The following is an 18995-nucleotide window of genomic DNA, read 5'->3' on the forward strand; positions in this document are numbered from 1 at the left end:
AATTAAAAAAAAAAAAAAGGAAAAGAAAATCTACCTTCCTAAAAGCTGAGGCTTTTGCCAGCTTTATCCAGGAAAAGATTTTTGTCTGTTAAAAACCCTTGAAAATAAGGGCTTCTACCAGAAGCAAAGACCCTTAAAATCACAGAGGCTGGTGCTGTTACAATTCATAACCAACTATGACCTCATAGCTTATATTGAAGAGTTAATTCATGCTCACTTACTTCCTTTAAAAATATTCTTTGGAAACCATTGCTATTCCTGTAGACATATACTCTAGTTACAGCTCTTTCCGTAAATACAAAGACACAGGCATGCTTAGATCTACTTCTTTGCTAAATTCAACTACCAACATACATGGATTAACCTGACCAGTTCGCAGCTGAGCGCCACTGGCTCTGCACAGGGCCCGAGGCCGGGTCTCAGCAGATGGGAGCATCTCGCAGACTCAGCAACACTTCAACCCAGGCTCCAATGCGTCCATTCAAAACTGAGAACCAAACATTAAAATTTACTTCTGAATCTGAGGCAAAGGTGAACTTCCAGAGCTGGAGGGAAGCCGCTGCCCAGCTCACCCGTCCCGCATCACTCACTAGGCCAGAGCGGGGATGGCGGGGTGGGGTGGGGGCTGTTCTGGTTGGCTTCTGGCCACTCCTGGATGCATTTATTTAGACACCTCCAGGCACCGAGCAGGCCTCACACAGACCTCACCACTGCCATGGGGTCTACATACAGACTCAACTCACTTTAAAAAGTAACTTGGAAAGTAGGCAAACCTAACAAAGATTTTAAAAAAATGAGACAAGACACATTCTGCTATGGCACTGTTATAAACATGGTGTGTGTCTAGAGAGCAGACAATTCAGATTTAAATAAAATGGTAAAAAAAAAAAAAAAAAAAATCAAGAAATATAGGTGTTTCTTTTTACCAAAAGAACTACAATAACCATCATAAGCTACAACTATAAACAGAATCACTAGTCATCTGTGTAGGTTCTGACAAAAAACCAGCCATCCATGACAATGAAACAATTCTAACACCCCCCCCCAAAAAATCCACCCAGACCTCTGCTAGAGAGTGCGGCAGTCATTACCACCCTGTACGGGAACTGCTGCTACGGTAAAACCGGGGTCTCTGCGAGACTCATGCAACACCAGAGTAGATGGTGGAGGTGGGAGCCTGGCCGGCCGGCCCAGCCTCTCCTGGATGCGTGTGAAGGGCTTGGCCACGGAGGCCCCGCGCTGGCTGCGGGCAGCCGTGCACTCCGCTGGGCCGGCCACTGAACACACAGCTTCCGACGGACCGCAAGGACAGCCATGGGGCAGCCGACTGGCAGAGGAGCGGCAGCGGCGGGCACGCAGGCGGCCACACCAACAGTAGGTACAGTAGCAAAAGAAACAAGAAGGTTGTTTGTGGGGTTTCCTTGATCCTTCGGGGAGGCCGGCAGCTCTGCTCCCAGCTGGGGACGAGCGGGGAAGTAGCAGGCGGCGCACGCGGACGTCGCGGGGCCTCGTCTCCTTCACAGACCGGCCACGGCCCGCGCGCTCTACAACCACGTGAGGAAGCTTTCTTTGTCTAGCTTGGTGGCGGCCAGCACGGACTCCATGTCGTTGAGGATGTCGGAGCTCAGGGCCTCCTGCAGGCTGGGCATCAGCTCCTCGCCCTCCACACTCATCCCGTCGCCCTCCAGCGTCCCCAGGTCCACGTGCGTGCCGGGGAGGCCCTCCAGGTAGTCAGGGAAGCGGCTGGGCTGTGAGGGCAGGCCGCTCTGGGTGATCGTGTCGCCTGGTCAGAGAAGAGGGGAGAGGGGTAAGCGGAGAGCTCCGTGCGAGGGGACATCAGAGCAGCTGCTCGCGCTCACAGGAAGGAACAGCTGAAGAGAAGCCCTGTCTGCGCAGCCCTGATGTCCACAGCCACCCAGCAGCGCGCAGAGCCAGGCTTCCCTGCGCTCTGCGTCTGCGTCCAGCCAGCGCGCAGCTTGGTGGGGCTGTTACTGAAAACCTAGCCGGCCGAGGCTGTGTGGACCCTGGGGAACGGCCGGCTGCGAGCTGGACAGGCGCGGGCTTCCCAAGCACTCCAGGAAGAGCGGCTGTCACGGGCAGAGCAGCGGCCACCGTGCAGGGGAGGGCGACTCCTGAGCAGCTCGGCTTCAACTGTGCACAACAAAGATAATCCCAAAGCCAGTCACAGGGACACACAGACACTGGCAGCCCCAGAGCTCAGGAAGGAGAAGCAGGAGGAGCTTGACAGAGGGAGGGCGGGAGGGAGGGAGGCTCAGTGGAACTGGAGTTGATTGGATGTCATTATTTTGCTCATAGTGCTTATCAGGCCTGCTGGCCCTGGCCGTCTGGCTGAGAGTCGCGCATGTGGGAGGAAGGAAGCTCACTGACCTGTGTCCATCTCGTCCACACTGTTCAGGAAGTCGTCAGGGGTCCGGGGGACGCTGTAGCTGCTCATGCTGAGTCCACTGTCTGTGCTTTCGTCTCGGGAGTGATAGGTGCCGCTGCAAACACACACAATACCATCAGCTCCAGGCAAAAGTCAACTCGAATCTCAGAGATCAGTGGGAGCCTGGCCCCGCCGTGCTTGATGCAGGCCCCCACGCCGCTGCGAGACCAAGACAGATCTGTCCGAAGGCACTGTGTGTGGTGGGAGAGGGAGACAGGAGACAGGAGAGAGGGAGACAGGGAGACAGACAGACAGACAGACAGACAGACTCAGCTGGTTTTCTGGCTGCAATGTTGAATGGAGGGTGGAGCAGATGCCATGGCTTCTGTTCCCAGCTCTCCCCGGCACCAGTCAGCGCCCAAATTCCATGTGGACATGCAGACAGGCCCGTGCTGGACCGATGTTTCCGCTCTGGGCAGAACCCAAACCCAGCCCCAAATAGAGAACCCAAATTCCTTCTGGGGACAGGGGAAAGGCCACAGGCGGACGCGTCACTGCGGACAAGAACTCCACAGCCTGATGTCACGTGATCGCCCCAAACCCAAGGATTGCGTTAATTCACTAAGAGGCACCCACCAGCTATTACTGACAAATACTGCCATAAACCTTCGTACACTTTTTTAAAGAGGCATCTCCTTGAACACCTGCCAGAGTGAGAGAGCGCAAATCTCACAGCGCAGCACTCTTCAATTATCTACTTATTTTGTAAAACGGTAATTCTATGCAGATTCATTGAGTTCACAGAAAGGATTCACCATGTTCCATCAGGATTCTGTAATTCTGAGCAACTATTAAGACAACAGGACAGGCAGAGAAAAACAATTTGTGCGCAAGTCTGAGCAGGCTGCCTGTGCTCGCAGGAACCTTGTCCAGGGAAAGTCGCGTGTGGTGATGGCACTTGGTCCCGCACACGTGTCCTCCACACCTCCACACGCACTGGACGGTGCGACCGCAAAGCTCTGCTTGCTCTCGGAGACCAAGCAGCCATCCCTGCAAACCTTCCACCCACCTGTTAAGAAAGGGGTCTGAGCTGTTGGCGGTCATGGTCCTCAATTCCTGAGTCATCCCGGGGGAAGACGCGGGGTTCTGCGTGCCGCCGTCCTGCTCCATCGTGGGTAACTGGCTGCGGAGAGCGAGTTCCTTCAACAAACGGAAAGGAACAGAGAGAGTCAATCCACAGATGAACAAACTTACTGTTAAGACTGAAGACACAATGCACACTGGGATAACCAGGTGCATTTAAATTGGAAGTCTAAATGCCTATTTTAAAGTTAACACATTCTCCCATGACCAGTAACTAACATTTCAAGTGACCAGAAACAGTGGCGTCTAGTTCTATTCACCTGAGAACATGTGCACGTTGCTAGGTGAGTTGTCCCTCAACGTCCCTAGCTCTGGCAGACACTCCCACGATGTTCGCCCACACATATCTTCCGGTGGTGCTGGGCTGTGAACACAGGTCTTCTGCTTGCTGAGCAGCTGCTGTGCCACAGAAGCCACAGTCCCAGTCCTCTTTGTTTTTTTTCTGGTTGGTCGTGGGGTCTGAACTCTGGGCCTGGGCGCTGTCCCTCAGCTCTTCAGCTCAAGGCTAGTGCTCTACCACTTGAGCCACAGCACCACTTCCAGCCTTTTCTGTTAATGTGGTGCTGAGGAATCGAACCCAGGGCCTCATGCATGCGAGGCAAGCACTCTACCACTAGCCACCTTCCCAGCCCCTTTAGTTACTTTTTGGTAAGGGTTTTGTGCTTGTTGTTTTAAGAGAGGGAAAGAAAGATGAGGGAGCATGGAAGAGGTAAATTTGGTCAGAATGCACTGTATGCAGGGGTGGAAATATTACATCCAAACCCCCTTGAACTAATCTATGTTCATTAAAAGTAAAAACATAACATGCCAAAAAAATAAAATCAGGAAGATGACAGACCAGATGGAAGTCAGCAAGAGACACCTTGTTCAGACAGACAGTCAAAGCAGGGTGCAGAGCTGCCTGTCTAGCCCGCTCCAGGTCCTGACTTCAACCCCAGGGACACTCAGATGAGTGTCCACCACGCAGCCACCTCTGCGCCTCGGCACCTCTATCTGATGAGGTCTTGCAGGCAGTCCAACCGGCCAACTCCTGCCTCAGCTCTACCAAGATATGACTGAGAGAGAACTTGTGCAGCAAGTGCAGTCTGACGAATGCCTTAGTATGCGCGTGCTGCTGGACACCCACTGGGGTCCACATGCTCGCCCCCAATGTCTTCCTGCTCCTCACCTTCCTCACTCCAGTCCACGGAACGGAGCAACCTCCGTTCTGTCCCCACAGACCCGCAGGTGCTGTCAAGTGCTCTATAGACAGAGCCAGACAGCACTTACCTTGCACTTAGCACAGTGCTGAGACCTATTTGGGCTATATATACACAGTTGACTCCCCACCCCCTTTTTTTTGGTCGGTTGTGGGACTTGAACTCTGGGCCTGGGCGCTGTCCCTGGGCTCTTCAGCTCAAGGCGAGTGCTCTGCCGCTTGAGCCACAGCGCCACTCTTCCGGTTTTCTAGTGGTTTATTGGAGATCAGAGTCTCACGGGGTTTCCTGACCAGGCTGGTTTTGAACGGCAATCCTCAGATCTCAGCCTCCTGAGTAGCTAGGATTACAGGCGTGAGCCACCGGCGCCTGGCCAGTCGATTCCCTTTTATTGCAGGTATTCTACTATAAATGCTTATCCACATGCTATCAAAACATACATTTTTGTTGTTTCTTAATTTTGGCTTTGTGTAGACATATGCTTTCATTTTTCTTGGATATCCTAAAAAATAAAACCTAGAACCATTCTAAATATTTCCAAATTTCTGACTGTTCCACTGCCTGTCTCCCAATTTTTCAAAGAAATAAATTTAACATATAGCCAAAATGCCAATTGCCTGAAGGTGTTTTCCTCCCCATTCCTTCTCTTCTTTTATTTTTTGGTTGTTGTGGTTGCTCAAGTTTGAACTAAAGGCCCTGCATGTGTCCCCAGCCCTCAGTGTTTTCTGTTGTTTTTTTAAAAGCCATATGGGGACACTTCCGGACCAAGATGGCGACGGGGCAGTAGGGAAACGCCACAGCTCTCTCCACCCAAAAAGAGTTCGAGTTCCAACGCTTAATCTCCCCTAGAGACCGACAACAACAAAAAGACGAACACTCAGAGAAAAACCAGAGGTGGAAAATAACAAAAAAAGAAAGAGAGGAAAAGAAATTCAGAACAGAGAAGAGCGAAGACCCCTCCCCCAACCTTTACTGGCCGCGCGGCAGTGTGTCAAGCCGCTGGCCAGCCGGCCCGGCGGGGGCTGCCGGAGCCACAGAGACACAGGGGGCTGCTTGCAGATCACCAGGTACCGGATGGCAGAACAGCGGATCGCCAGGAACAGAGAAACCCACCAGCCGGGAGTCTCCACGAGGATCCCACCCCCACCCCTCACTCTCCACCGGAGCGGAGAGGCTCCATCCCGCCAAAGCCGCCCGGCAACAGCAGCGCGACAAAGGGACCTGTCCGCAGACCACCCGCCCAATCGCGATCGCAACGACTCGGCGGGGGCCACCCAACCCAGCCCGCTACCACCCCAACTGAACTCGGACTGCAACAACAACTGACGACCTACAGGGTGAGTACCCCACAGGGGACAGTGAATCCATCAAGGGAGACCAGAGCTGGAGGGAATCCCCAGACCCTGACCTAGACTCCCTACCCCAACACCCGGACCACAGGACCCACTAAAACTGGGATCTGTTCGAGAGCTCCACCAGCCGGTGGAGCACACTCTGCTGGCCAGGCCAGAGCAAGAGTGCCCCTGGAAGGGAGCTTAAATGCCCAAGCCAGGAACAGCGCCCCTGGGTCAAGACTACCAACAGTAGAAGAAATTTGAACTGTGTCCTCCAGGCTGCATAACCTAGGTGGTATACACATTAGCACAGGCCTAACGAGCGCGCTCCAGGCTGGGGCCGGAACCAGGCCCGGGGACCAGCACCTGAACAAAGCAAAAAGGGTCAGAAGTGGGGCTGTGGCTCAAATGGTAGGGTGCCAGCCTTGAGCTGAAGAGCTGAGGGACAGCACCCAAACCTAGAGTTCAAGCCCACAACCAGCCCCAAACAAACAAACAAAAACACATCAGGAGCCCATAGCAGACTCCAGTATTTGGGAGAGTGCATCCAGAGCATCTGATCTTCCCCAAGAGCACCCGCAGGAGCAAACACAAGCAGTCTAGGCTGCTCAACCCTTCCAAAGGCGGGAATTGCCAGCAATCTACAGCAGAGAGCTGAGAATCCTAAGTAAGTCAGAATAGCAGCTGGAAATAGGCTCCCAACAAAATCCAGATCAGGCACAGACTCTCTCTACCAATACAGAATCAGCAACCAAACAAAGACAGACACACCAAAACAAGATTGAAGAGCAGTCTCCTGAACCCCCATGCGAAAATCACAGAGAAAAATCACAAGGTTTACCACTACCCAGGACAGCAAGCTCACCTCAAAAGCCACCAGCCACGCAGGGGAGAGCCCCAGTGGGAGCAAAGCAGGAATGGAAGACAAAAGCTACATCCAAGGGTTGCTGGAGGCAATGACTCAAGAAATAAAGCGAGAAATGGATCAGAAATTGAAAGAGCACAAGGATGAACTATCAAAAGAGATACAGGATATCAAACAAAAGTTGGATGCAAAAATAGAAGCTGCACAAACCTCAGTAAAAAGTGAGATAAACGCCAAATTAGAGGTAATGCATACTGATCTCACCTCATCAGTACTCTGAGAACCAACATTGAATCCATAAAGGGATCCATTTCCACCATGCAAACCACAATAGAAGCCACGGTCAACAGAGTGAATGAAATGGAAGGTAGAGTGTCAGATACAGAAGACAGAATACACCAACTGGACCAAAAAGTGACAGATATGGAAAAATCACTCAAATTAAACCAAAGGGAAATTCAAGAGCAAGCAGATAATGCTAAAAAATTTAACCTTCGCATAATCGGAGTGGACGAAGGTGAGGAATTCCAGAGCAAGGGAATGCAACACCTATTTAACAAGATAGTCAATGAAAATTTTCCCCACCTCAAAAACGACCATCTTAACTACATCACAAAAGCTTATCGAACACCCAACAAGCAAGATCCCAGGAGAAACACTTCTAGGCACATTATAGTAAAAATGATGGATCTGAATAATAAGGAAACAATCCTGCATGCAGCAAAAATGAAGAAGGAACTATACTACAACGGGAAAAAAATTAGAATCACTGCAGATCTCTCCACACAAACAATGAATGCAAGAAAAGCCTGGGAAAGCACCATACGAGCCCTGAGAGCCAATAACTGCCAACCCAGACTGATATACCCGGCAAAGCTAGCATTCACATTCGATGGAGAACTGAAAACTTTTAATAGCAAAGAAAAACTAAATGAATACATAAACATTAAGCCGGCATTACAAAGAATTCTAAGAGGGGGGACACAACCTGAAGAAAGCAACCAGGAACTGGGACCTGCCCCAAACAGGCATTACTCAAAGTCTAACTGAGCAAGCACAGGAGGAAAGGAAAGAAGAAAAACTTAGGAAAACGGAATGGCAGGGACAACAATGCATCTCTCTATACTTTCTCTTAATATAAATGGGCTGAATTCACCAATTAAAAGAAAACGAACTGAGGACTGGATCAGAAAACAAGACCCATCCATCTGTTGCCTTCAGGAGACCCACCTCTCAGCCAAACATACAAACAAACTCAGAGTGAAGGGGTGGAAAAGGATCTACCAATCAAATTCCCCCAATAAGAAAGCAGGTGTAGCTATCCTGATATCTGACAAAATAAACTTTTCATTAAAATCAGTACAGAAAGACAAGGACGGACACTACATATTAATAAAAGGAACAATCCAAGAGGAGGATATAACCATCATCAACTTATATGCCCCAAATATTGGTGCACCCAGATATGTTAAACAAATGCTCTCAAACTTACAGAATAAAATAGATCCCAATACAATAATACTAGGAGACTTTAACACGCCACTCTCACCAAAGGACAGGTCTACCAACCAGAGGATTGGCAAAGAAGCTACCGAATTAAGTGAGGCCATACTTCAAGCGGAATTAACTGACATCTACCGAGTATTTCACCCTAAAACAACACAGTACACATTCTTCTCAGCAGCTCATGGAACTTTCTCCAAAATAGACCATATCATAGTTCATTCAAGGAACTTAAGCAAATACAAAGGGATCGACATAATCCCCTGTATCCTATCTGACCACAGTGGAATCAAGCTAGCTCTCAATAACAAAGCATACCGCAGAAATTTCTCTAATACATGGAAATTGAACAGCACACTCCTTAACAAGGCCTGGGTAACAGAAGAGATCAGAGAAGAAATAAAGCATTTCCTAGAACTCAATGAAAATGAAAACACCTCACAAAGAAACTTGTGGGACACAGCAAAAGCAGTCCTGAGGGGCAAATTTATTGCCCTCAGTGCCCACATCAAGAGAATGGAGACAGACCAAGTAAATAATCTCATGTTGCAACTAAAACAGCTAGAAAAACAAGAAAAAATGGGACCTAAAGCTACTAGACGAAGCCAGATAACCAAATTGAGAGCAGAGATTAACCAATTAGAAAATCAGAAAACCATAACTAAAATAAACCAAACAAAAAGCTGGTTCTTTGAAAAAATAAACAAAATTGATGGCCCGTTGGCAAGATTAATTAAAAAAAGAAGAGAGGAAACCCATATTAATAGGATTAGGGATGCCACGGGAAACATCACAACACGTACCCAAGATATCCAAACAATTCTAACAGACTACTTTCAAAAGTTATACTCTCTAAAGGAAGAAAATCTGGCGGAAATGGATGCATTTTTAGAGAAATACAAGTTACCCACACTGAGCAAAGAAGAAGTTAACCAATTAAATAAGCCAATATCCTATAATGAGATACAGGAAGCTATCAAGTCTTCCAACAAAAAAAAGCCCAGGACCAGATGGATTCACAGCAGAATTCTATAAGACCTTTAAAGAAGAACTAATACCCATACTCCTCAAGCTCTTCAGAGAAACAGAGAAGGAGGGAGCTATCCCAAACTCATTCTACGAAGCCAATATCACACTCATCCCCAAACCAGGCAAAGACCCAACCAAAAAGGAGAATTACAGGCCAATCTCCTTGATGAACACAGATGCAAAGATCCTTAACAAGATTCTAGCTAACAGAATCCAGAAACACATAAAAAAAATAATACACTATGATCAAGTAGGCTTCATCCCAGAGACACAGGGATGGTTTAACATACGTAAGTCAATAAATGTAATCCAGCATATCAACAGAGCCAAGGTCAAGAATCACATGATTATCGCCACAGATGCAGAAAAGGCCTTTGATAAAATTCAACATTCATTCATGCTAAAAGCTCTGGAGAAAATAGGAATAGAAGGAACATTTCTAAAAACAATAAAAGCCATTTATGACAGACCAATAGCCAATATTATACTTAATGGGGAAAAGCTACAACCAATCCTCCTAAAAACAGGAACAAGGCAAGGATGCCCACTGTCTCCACTCCTCTTCAACATAGTCCTAGAACCCTTAGCCAGGGCAATAAGGCAAGAAAAAGACATTAAAGGGATCCGCATAGGGAAAGAAGAAGTTAAACTATCCCTTTTTGCAGATGACATGATACTATACCTCCACGATCCCAAAAACTCCATCCCCAAACTTTTAGAAATCATAAGTCACTTCGGCAAAATAGCAGGATACAAAATAAACCCACAAAAATCAGTTGCCTTCCTATACACTGATAATGTACAGGAAGAGAGGGAAATAAAGGGAGCAACCCCATTCACAATAACCTCCCAAAAAATAAAATATTTAGGAATTAACCTAACCAAAGATGTAAAAGAACTATTTAATGAGAACTATAAAAAGTTAAAGAAAGAAATTGCAGAAGACACTAGGAAATGGAAAGACCTCCCATGCTCCTGGATAGGCCGACTTAATATAGTAAAGATGGTGATACTTCCAAAATTAATATACAAATTCAATGCAATTCCTATTAAAATCCCAATGACGTACATCACTGAAATACAGAAAACAGTCCAAAAATTATATGGAACAACAAAAGACCTAGAATAGCCAAAACAATTCTAGGGGATAAAGACAATATGGGAGGGCTATCCATGCCGAACTTCAAACTCTACTACAGAGCTATAATCACAAAGACAGCATGGTACTGGCACAAAAACAGACCCGAAGACCAATGGAACAGAATAGAAGATCCAGATATAAATCCACAGGCCTACAGCCAGCTGATATTCGACAAAGGAGCCAAAGACATACAATGGAAGAAACACAGCCTCTTCAACCGCTGGTGCTGGGAAAACTGGGCAGCCACATGCAGAAAACTAAAAGTGGACCCCAGCCTATCACCATGCACCAACATCAACTCAAAATGGATTAAAGACCTTAACATTAAACCTGAATCTCTGAAACTACTGCAGGACAGAGTAGGAGAGACACTTGAACTAATAGGCACAGGAAGGAACTTCCTGAACAGAGTCCCAGGGTCACAACAAGTTGGAGAGAGACTCGACAAATGGGACTACCTTAAAATAAAAAGCTTCTGCACAGCTAAATCTATCGCAACTAAGCTAGAAAGACAACCAACTAATTGGGAAAAAATATTTACCAGCAATATATCAGACAAGGGGTTAACATCCTGTATATACAGGGAACTCAAGAAACTAATCCCTCCCAAACCTAACAAACCAATTACTAAATGGGCAAGGGAACTAAAGAGGGACTTCTCAAATGAAGAAATAAAAATGGCAAAGAAACACATGAGGAAATGTTCATCATCCCTGGTGGTGAAGGAAATGCAAATAAAGACAACCCTGAGATACCACCTTACCCCAGTCAGAATGTCCCACATCCACAAATCAGCCAACGACAAATGCTGGAGGGGATGTGGAGAAAGAGGAACCCTATTACACTGCTGGTGGGAATGTACACTTATACAACCACTTTGGAAAGCAGTCTGGAGGGTCCTTAGAAAGCTAAAGATTGACCTCCCTTACGACCCAGTCATACCACTTCTAGGCATCTACCCTGAACAACAGGAACCAATATACAAGGACACGTGCACCTCCATGTTTATTGCAGCACTGTTCGCAATAGCTAGGATATGGAAACAACCTAGGTGCCCCACCACAGATGAATGGATCCAAAAATTGTGGTATCTATACACAATGGAATATTATGCAGCCATTAGAAATGACAAAATAATGGCATTTGCAGGGAAATGGATGGAGCTAGAAGGAATCATGTTGAGCGAGGTAAGCCAAGAACGAAGAGACAAACGGTACATGGTCTCCCTCATAAGTGGATGCTAAATCCAAAAGGTTAGTGATACGACAAAACTAACAGGACTTAAGAAACAAAGAACTCCCGCTCATCTGGTTGAACCACTACTAAATATCCTCATGCTGCTGATCACAAATATGGTATATAACATGTGAACACTGTTATATATTACAGACTGTGGTAGACAATTTGCTCCAGGGAAGTTAGAATGAACTTGTGACTTTGAAATTATGTAATCATTTAATCACAATCAAAAAAAAAAAGAACCTCGGGGAAGGGAGGGAGGGAGGGGATGGTAGGGGGAAAATTAAAACAAAACAAACAAACAAAAAAAAACCATATGGGGAATTCATATTGCTATTTGAAAAGGGAAAAGGAAACAGAAGGGTCAGTGGTTCATAGTTGGGTCTGGGTCCATGACAGTGCTTTACAAGTCTGGGGTTGTGGCTCAAGTGACCAAGCGTTTGCCTCTCAAACAACAAGTTCAATTCCCAGTCCTTTAAAAAAAAACAACAGCGCACTGCATAAAGCCGGCAAGCTGCCTGCTGCGTTGCTCCGAGGCGCCCGCGGGCTGACAAATCCGGGCCACTGGCTTTGCTCACAGCACAGAGGGCTGAGTGCAAATGTGGCCCAGACCAGCAAGATTTACAAGCTCAATGGGAAAACCCACCACATTTTTGTATGATTACAGAAGAAAATGAGCTAAAAATACTTACTTTGTTTAGAAAAAGTCAAACACTCTAGAAGAACTATTTGACCTTTGCAACACAGAAGCATGATTTAAGTTTTGGCTGGATTTCCTATAAGTTTGCTTACTTCCTCATTTTTGAAAGATTGTCATAAACTATTTTAGCTACCTTTGGGAAAAGAAAAGTTTAACAAACTTGTATTTTTAGCTCATATTCTAATTCGGGGCATTGTAGTCAGGATAAAACAATCCAAGAATAATTCATAGATAAGATGCAACTTTCAATAAAATGTTTCAACTGTAATCAGTTTTCAGGCAAGTCAATTATGAAAAAGGGTTTATATCCATCCTAAATGTGTGTTCAGAATTTTAAGTTTTGTTGCTGTTTGTTCCCAGTGGAAGGAATAGAAGCGGGCTCCTGGGTGATGGGGCAAATGTTCTAACACCAAGACGGATCCCAACCCCCGAAATATGGTAAAATAACTGTCACAGAACAGTTGCTTTCTACATAGCCATCTGTAGATATGCACAGGCTAATTTGTAAATGTAATAGAATTGCGTTTTAGACTAACAACTTCACATTAACTTTTTTACACCTGTGCAAGTGAAAATAATTTCTTCCTGAAGTAACCAGCAAAAGGTCTGTGACACCCTGAAACAAATTTTCAGTATTCTACACCAAAATCCTTCATTTTGTGCAGTAGGTTTTACTTTTACACTTACAATCCTTGGCTAAGAGTGCAAGGAGTGCACAGCCTACCCCTGCTGGAAGCCCCAACCACCAGTTCCCCCCGCCATTGCATTTCTTCTAATTCTTGCGGTCCATTTCCTATATCATTTTTCTTTTATTGTCTCACTACATAGACAGAACCTGTTCTGTATGTAGCCCAAGCTGGTCTTGAACTCATGAACTTCCTGGCTCATCCTCAGGGTGCTGGGCTACTCCCTATGGTAATTTGACCCCCTAAATTTGACTCTACCGGTCACTGGGAGAAGATGGTTGTGGTAACTGCCTCTATTCTGGGGATTTTCAAGAATTCTATCAAGGACACTTGGGTCTCATTTTGACCTTAGCCTTCTAAGGGAAACCGGAAATTCCTAATTGCTGAGAGGGAAGGGGTGAGCAAGCCTCTCATTGAAGGGAGAGCAATTTACTGAGAATGATAGAAACAGTCACCCCACTCCAAGAAGTTTCCAGTTTAGACTTGATCTGAAAAGTATAAACATTAAAACTGCACCACACAAAAATGCTCATACTAAGGAGGAACTGTCTGTGCCTCTCGCTCAAGCCCATCTCTCACAAGGCCCTGGGACCCAAGCTGGAAGGCCGTCCTACACCGACGTCCTCACAAGGTCTCACCGACCTGCAGGAGCCCCGCAGCGGGCACCGCAGGCCTGGAAGACCATACAGTCAGTTCCCCATCTCGCAAAGGTGCTTAGTCGCAAAGGCGACTTCTGAGAATCAAAATGGCTTTTGAAATATAAAAACTGTGCGTAACTGAAGTGAACGTAAAACGTAAAGCGCTTATATAATGAAAAACCTTCTACCAAAATCCTGCAAACTGTAGTAAGGGTGATACAGAAATGGGTTTTAAATTTCTTTCAGTTTTCCATGTCAGTATCTTTGGAGTCCCATTTATTAGCGTTTTCCCTCATGGATATTAGTGTAAACGGCCACAGGAAGGTGTGCTTCAGATAGGACTGACCGCTAATGAAAGTTCTTAAGGACACCAGAGGGAATGGCCAAGTTCCCACACCACCACGCAGGAAGCAGGTGAACGTAGCATGATCTCACGGCAAAGACCGACCAAAGAACATTGCCTGCTGCTATCCACACACTGAGACTTGCCCTTTATACGTCTTGCTCTTTGAAAGTGGAGAGCACTTTCTGGTTTTGAGGTGGGGTGGGGGGGAGCATTTTGATAACAGTACTACGTTTTGGACTTAGGGCCCTGTCCCTTAGCTCTTCTTTCTTTAAGGCTGGGGTTCTGCCACTTGAGCCACAGTTCTACTTTTTGATGGTTAATTGGAGATTAAGTGTTGTGGACTTTCTAGACCTGGCTGGCTTTGTTTTGTTTTTTTTTGGGTCCGGTCGTGGGGCCTGAACTCTGGGCCTGGGCGCTGTCCCTCAGCTCTTCAGCTCAAGGCTAGCACTCTACCATTTGAGCCACAGTGCCACTTCAGCTTTTTTTCTTTTTGCTTATGTGGTGCTGAGGAATCGAACCCAGGGCCTCATGCATGCAAGGCAAGCACTCTACCACTGAGCCACCTTCCTAGCCCCCTGGCTGGCTTTGAATCATGATCCTCAGATCTCAGCCTCCTAAGTAGTTATGATTACAGGTGTGGCCACTGGCACAAAGCCCTGGCTTTAGTTGTTCTTGTCTGCCCTGTTGCACACTGGCTCTTCCTTGCTTCATCTTTCCTGACGTTGTGTGGGCATGCTACATGCTTTGTGATCAAGGACAGTGGGGCTTGCTGAATTTATCCTTCTCTTTCCCCTCTTCCCCAAAGGCAGACACGGAGTTCCACAAGGCAACAAAGCAGACTTGAATGCCTCTCCCCCAAAGCAAAGCCTAAACCCAACAACTACAACCTTTGTCCACCACCTTTCTGTGTGCGAGCCGGCCCTCAAGACATCCTGACTGCGGCAAGGTGTCTGAAAGAGCTTGATACAAGTTCCTGCTCTACTCTGCCCGTGAAGAAGGGACACCACACCCCGGAGCTGCTGAGTCCTCATCAGACCTGCTGGGTTCTTCGGGGCCTCCCACCAAGGAGACGTCTTAACGGCTGCCCACACCTCACAGAACCTATGCCTGAAAACCGACCGCGTTCCCTGGGTTTGGAAGTATTTGGGTCTGAATTCAGGCCCTTGAGCTTGCTAGGCCAGCACGACTCCCCCCCACCCCCTTCTTTTTCTGGGTAGGGTCTGGCTTCTGCCGAGCTGCTCTCAGACGCAACCCTCATTCCTTGGACCTGTTACACAGCCGAGATCACAAGCGTGAATGCGCACACCGGCTTAATAACTGAGCTAGAGCTAAGCGTGGGACAGCGACAGCGACAGAAGTGTCTCTCCTCTGCCCCTCCATCTGTCCTATGATCACATGAACACACATGACATCAGAAAAGCCCAAGTCCATGAATCCGAGCTCCTCAAAATTTAACCCCATACTGAAATTTCATAGTTAATGTGTTTTCTGTATAATTGTGTCTGGTTGAAAACAAGGAGGTGGACAACTTATTAACATACGGTATATGCTGACATACCCAACAAATCAGTATTTAAGTCTAGCATGTTTAAAGTAAATTCTACAGAACCTATCTCCTTAAGGTCTTCTTTCTGTCCTCCTCCCCTCCCCGCAGAGGGATTTGGCCCGGCATGGGCCTTGGTGCTCCAGGGAGGCGAAAACTCAGCCCAACCAAGGCTCGTCTTTTCTAAAGCTTTACTGTTAGAAAAATCACAACTACCTTCTTAGTCAAGTGTGAAATAGTGACATAAAAACACTTCATTCCCAGGCTGAAGAGCTGGTTGAGAGCAGAGTAGGCAAAGGGGAGGGCAACTGACCATCATCACTTTTACCTTGCAGGACTTCTTTTTGCCAGTCCCAGGGTTTGAACTCAGGGCCTGGGCGCTGTCCCTGAGACTCTCTGTCCTCAAGGCTAGTACTCTACCACTTGAGCCATGGCATCACTTCTGGCTTTTTCTGTTTATGTGGTACTGAGGAATAACCCAGGGCTTCATGCATGCTAGGCAAGCACTCTACAACTGAGCCTCCTTCCCAGCCCCTTACAGGACTTTTAGTTGAGTTAGTTTTGGGTCCATTTATGTAATAAAAGCCTCCTTTAAGGAATGCTCCAGAGAAAATATAAAGAAAAAGAAATCTCTGCAGATATTCAAGGCAATGTAGCCCTCACATCGAAGGGGTACTGGTGTGGTATACACTGAGAATGTGTATTCTGTCTACTGTGGTGCAGATTAGACTGGTTCCGACCTGCTCCCTTCCATGGTCTTTTGATTAGACACAGGCACTTACGACATAGACAAGGCAAACAGAGTTCAAGTTAACTCTCCCCTCTGCGGCTGTCTACCTTTCTGAGCATGGCACTCCAGTGGAGGTGCTTGCTCTCTCCAAAGCGAGTGGCGTTTGTAGTCAGTCCCCTCCCCTGGCTGCAGGGTGCAGGGAGAGCTGTGCAGAAGACCAAGGGCTTGACAGCCACCTCTGTCCCTCTAAGGGAAGGATCGCTAGCGCTTTGTTTCTGCAGAGGACCGTGCCTGTAGAGAATGCCTGGGTTTCAAGAACGAGCCCTTCACACGCATTAGACAGGAGTCTGTGTGAGGAAGGGAGCACCACTGGCCGCCATCTTCACCAGCACCTGAGGCGCTCACAGCAGTGCAGCCGGGGTTCGCAGGGAGAAACGAGCCCGCGGCCCCACCCCAGGGGAGCCCTCTTGGGCCTGACGGATTTGGCCTCCTCCTCTGAAATGTCCACTAGAAGACTGCCTTGTCCCAGCCTCGTGACTGTGTTTACCCCCAGCACACGGCTCCCACGTTCCTATGTTCAACCCAGTACTTCCTTTAAGACACCAAGAAATCCTATTTTCAGCCATTCAAGTTCAAGTCAGAGCTACTCTGAGCTGACAGAATATGCAGTGAGCCAGCCCACTTCAAATGTGGACGACAAGTGTGCCAGTGAAGACGGGAGGCAGCAGAGGTGGACTGTGAAAAGCCATCGTCACTGTGCATCTTGGTAGAAAGAAGACTCCAAGTTATAATCTCTGGCTAATCTACACTGAGGGCCCTGGAATACAAGTGTCTCCTTTTCTAACTCATTTTCTTTTTTTCCCTTTTCCAATGCTAAAACATCATAGAAGAGCCTACCTGACATTTTGGAGAATTGGCTGTGCTGCGATTGATATTCCGCATTGCCTAAGAGTAAAAAATAAACGGATAAAAATTACTTTAAGCCACATGGTTTGGCTGTGTAGGCTTACAAATTGTATCCAGACATATCACCAGAGCACAGAATTCCCAAGCTACCGAGAAGCAGAGGACTCAGGAAGACAGGGGCCAGGGAGTCACCACAGAACAAAAACTAAAACCTCTGCAGTTCAAACAGCTTTATGACAGATGGCAAGGCTGCAGAGCTCAGGAGCCAGGCACCTGGCGGGAAGGGCTGGGGCTCCACAGTGGAGCTGTTGCCCACAGGTCACAGAAGCCAGTCACTTCAGAGACACTGAATTTACACTGATCACTAACAGAGACACAGAAGAATTCTTTAAAAACTGACTGTTAGTATGAGCACAGAGCACATTTGTCACCTCAACGCAAGGCAAGACAGGACAGTAGCAAGAAAAAAAGAAGAGGTCACCTATGAAGAAGCGAAACCAAGCTGTCCAGGACCCATCACCCAAGGTAGGGACAAGAAGATTTAGAGAAAGTCCTCAGAAAGAAGGGTTAACAAGTAGCATTTTTGCCCACCAGAAACAAAACAACCACACTGATGTTGGCATTCACGAAAATTGTGGATGACTCATCAAGACTTTTAAAACAAAAACATTAAGACTTTGACATCACTAATTAAGTAACTTGTTTAAGTGTCTCAAGTTGGATAGGCTTCCATCACGTGCAAGTGAAGCCTGCATTTCCTTAGACCCATCAGTACTCATCGGTAACACAGTAAGAAGCAAACCTTGAAACAGGCTGTGTAGACACAGTGCTGAATTGTCACATTTCTCTAATATTCATATGGTTAAATGCCTCATGTGTTACCCTGCTCTGACAATGCAGTCTACTTGAATACGCACCCTCTTTACTAGCCCAAGGGCCAATTACTGACAGAGCAAAGTCACTGGAGAGCGAGCCGGTCATGAATTCCTTAGGTACCTATCAGCTGGCTCCTCACAACCCACAGCAGAGCTCAGAGATGGCGCAGGTTCACGCATGGTTGGTTAGGGGAGGGAGGGAGGACCCAGAGCTCCCTAACTGACACTCGGGAGACAGGAAAAATACAGTGAGACTATCTATTGTACTTTCACATTTTGTACATTCTTACCACTGTATAATGTTTACTATCTATCCAAAACTATTTATACAAATGCTTAAGAAAAACTTATTCTGCTAATATGACAAAAACCCTCAATAGCTAGGTATTTTAAACGCGCTCGAACAAGGCAAGTTAAACACTGTTTTGACCATGCTTGCCTAGCCACCCGCAGCCCCTTTCCCCGCTGCTAGACGGGCAACTCTACTGCTAAGCCCTCTTAGCCAAAAATTCATTTTGAGAAGCGGAATGAATTATCTCAGTCTGGACCTCGAGCTCTCTACCATCATGAAAAGAACAAATCAGAAGAGGGAGTGTATTAATTTGTTTTTGTTTCCATTTCCTGGAGTTCACTTCCATACTAAGAAGGGAATTTTAAGACATGTGAATCTTCTACGTTTGGGGAAGACCAAGAATGTATTTTACAAGATTTTGCAGACTGAGGCGCACAACACAC

General features: G+C 46.9%; 1 protein-coding gene across 4 annotated transcripts in view; it reads right to left on the bottom strand.

Moving 5' to 3' along the window:
• Yap1 (Yes1 associated transcriptional regulator) overlaps positions 1 to 18995 on the bottom strand; it is a 62298-nt gene continuing 43303 nt past the window's right edge. For 2 of the 4 annotated variants that reach the window (XM_042682989.1, XM_042682988.1), the window contains exons 6-9: positions 17377 to 17424; positions 3456 to 3586; positions 2389 to 2501; positions 1 to 1783 (exon numbers count right to left, since the gene is read on the bottom strand). In XM_042682989.1, coding sequence (XP_042538923.1) covers positions 1545 to 1783; positions 2389 to 2501; positions 3456 to 3586; positions 17377 to 17424 — 531 coding nt within the window. In that variant the 3' untranslated portion in view covers positions 1 to 1544. The remainder of the gene's footprint in view (positions 1784 to 2388; positions 2502 to 3455; positions 3587 to 17376; positions 17425 to 18995) is intronic. The other 2 variants (XM_042682991.1, XM_042682990.1) reach the window with 1 other exon arrangement.

The sequence above is a fragment of the Dipodomys spectabilis genome, unplaced genomic scaffold (assembly GCF_019054845.1).
Source record: "Dipodomys spectabilis isolate Male_0828 unplaced genomic scaffold, ASM1905484v1 ptg000076l, whole genome shotgun sequence".
In the NCBI taxonomy this organism is placed as follows: Eukaryota; Metazoa; Chordata; class Mammalia; order Rodentia; family Heteromyidae; genus Dipodomys; species Dipodomys spectabilis.